Here is a 1,268-nt window from a genome sequence, read left to right on the forward strand (position 1 = left end):
ATATATATATATATATATATATATAATTTTTTTTGGGGGGGTAGTGTGGGATTAAGATAAGCAAGTTGCAGGATTATTTTGCTATACACTTGGGTCATTTTGCTAAAACATGCACACACACACACACACACACATGTAATGGATAAAAAACTTGGTTCTCCACAAATAGTAAGCTTTTAAATCATTTTTAAAGCCTATATTTGATACGCTTCCTTTAGGTTTTGAAATATTTCTAATATTGTCATGTTTTTTCTTTTCATATAGATTGCTGGCAAGTTAATAGGAATGCAAAACAGTCTGGTAGGTTCTACTTTCTGTGCTAATGTATAGGTTTTTTTTTTGCATGTTTGCTGTTGGTGTTATCTAGTGTATACTGTAATTTTTGATAAATAAATCACATTATTTATCTTAATAAAAATCAATATACGGGAACCATAGGCACTTCAAGGAATTTTACAGAATGTGTTCCACATGCTGTCCTTATAATTCGAAATAAGTTTGGAAACGGTATTTCCATTTTCTCTGATCAATGTGTATCATATTCTGGTCATTGTCAATGGTCCAACACTTGTTGCAAATTCGTAGTTTCAGAGTTTGGTGTCCCTGATTGTACCTTAAGTAGTCTTGGGAAGATGTCATTAACTACTAAAATGTAAATCACCCATGGTTCCAGACTTTTCGGATACCCTGTAATATGAATTAGAAGTTACTTTTAGATGAGAGTCGTCACACTTTTGATATCTATAAAAATAATCAATGTTTGAGTACATCTTACTGGATTTAAAAAACAAATCCAAGGAATTGTTCTGAAAGATTCAAGAAAGTGTAGTTTGAATATAATGTTGTATAACTCTAGAATTACTGAAGGGGTCTACATGGACCCATAGGATTTTTGAAACATTTTCCTAAACTATTTATGCACAAAATGGCTTACTTGTCCATAGTTTTCTTCATTACAGACTCATAAATAATATATATATAAGTCATTCAAGAAACTAAGACTAACATGCTGCAAGTATTGCATTTAATCCTAGTAATTAGTGTTGGTTAGTTATTTACATTGAGTGATTTACTCATTATGATGTAATGTGGGATCCCACCAGTAGTGATCAACACAAAAACTTGTTTGTAATTTGTGGGTTAATTGTCTTGCAACAGAACAAAAAAATGGGGTTCAAAGTTGTTTATTAAATTTATTTAGGAAAAACAAATTATGGTACCGTGTATTTTTTAAACATACATTTTCATTTCAGATGGATTTTTGTTTT

The 1,268-nt window shown here is 30.6% G+C and overlaps 1 protein-coding gene across 1 annotated transcript in view; it reads left to right on the forward strand.

Annotated features, from left to right (window-relative positions):
* The window catches only part of LOC106462002 (conserved oligomeric Golgi complex subunit 7-like), a 47,382-nt gene that overhangs the window by 20,313 nt on the left and 25,801 nt on the right, over window positions 1-1,268 (forward strand). Inside the window, exon 8 of the mRNA XM_013921869.2 lies at window positions 265-300. Coding sequence (XP_013777323.1) covers window positions 265-300 — 36 coding nt within the window. The remainder of the gene's footprint in view (window positions 1-264; window positions 301-1,268) is intronic.

Source organism: Limulus polyphemus, unplaced genomic scaffold (genome assembly GCF_000517525.1).
Source record: "Limulus polyphemus unplaced genomic scaffold, Limulus_polyphemus-2.1.2 Scaffold1073, whole genome shotgun sequence".
Lineage (NCBI taxonomy): Eukaryota > Metazoa > Arthropoda > Merostomata > Xiphosura > Limulidae > Limulus > Limulus polyphemus.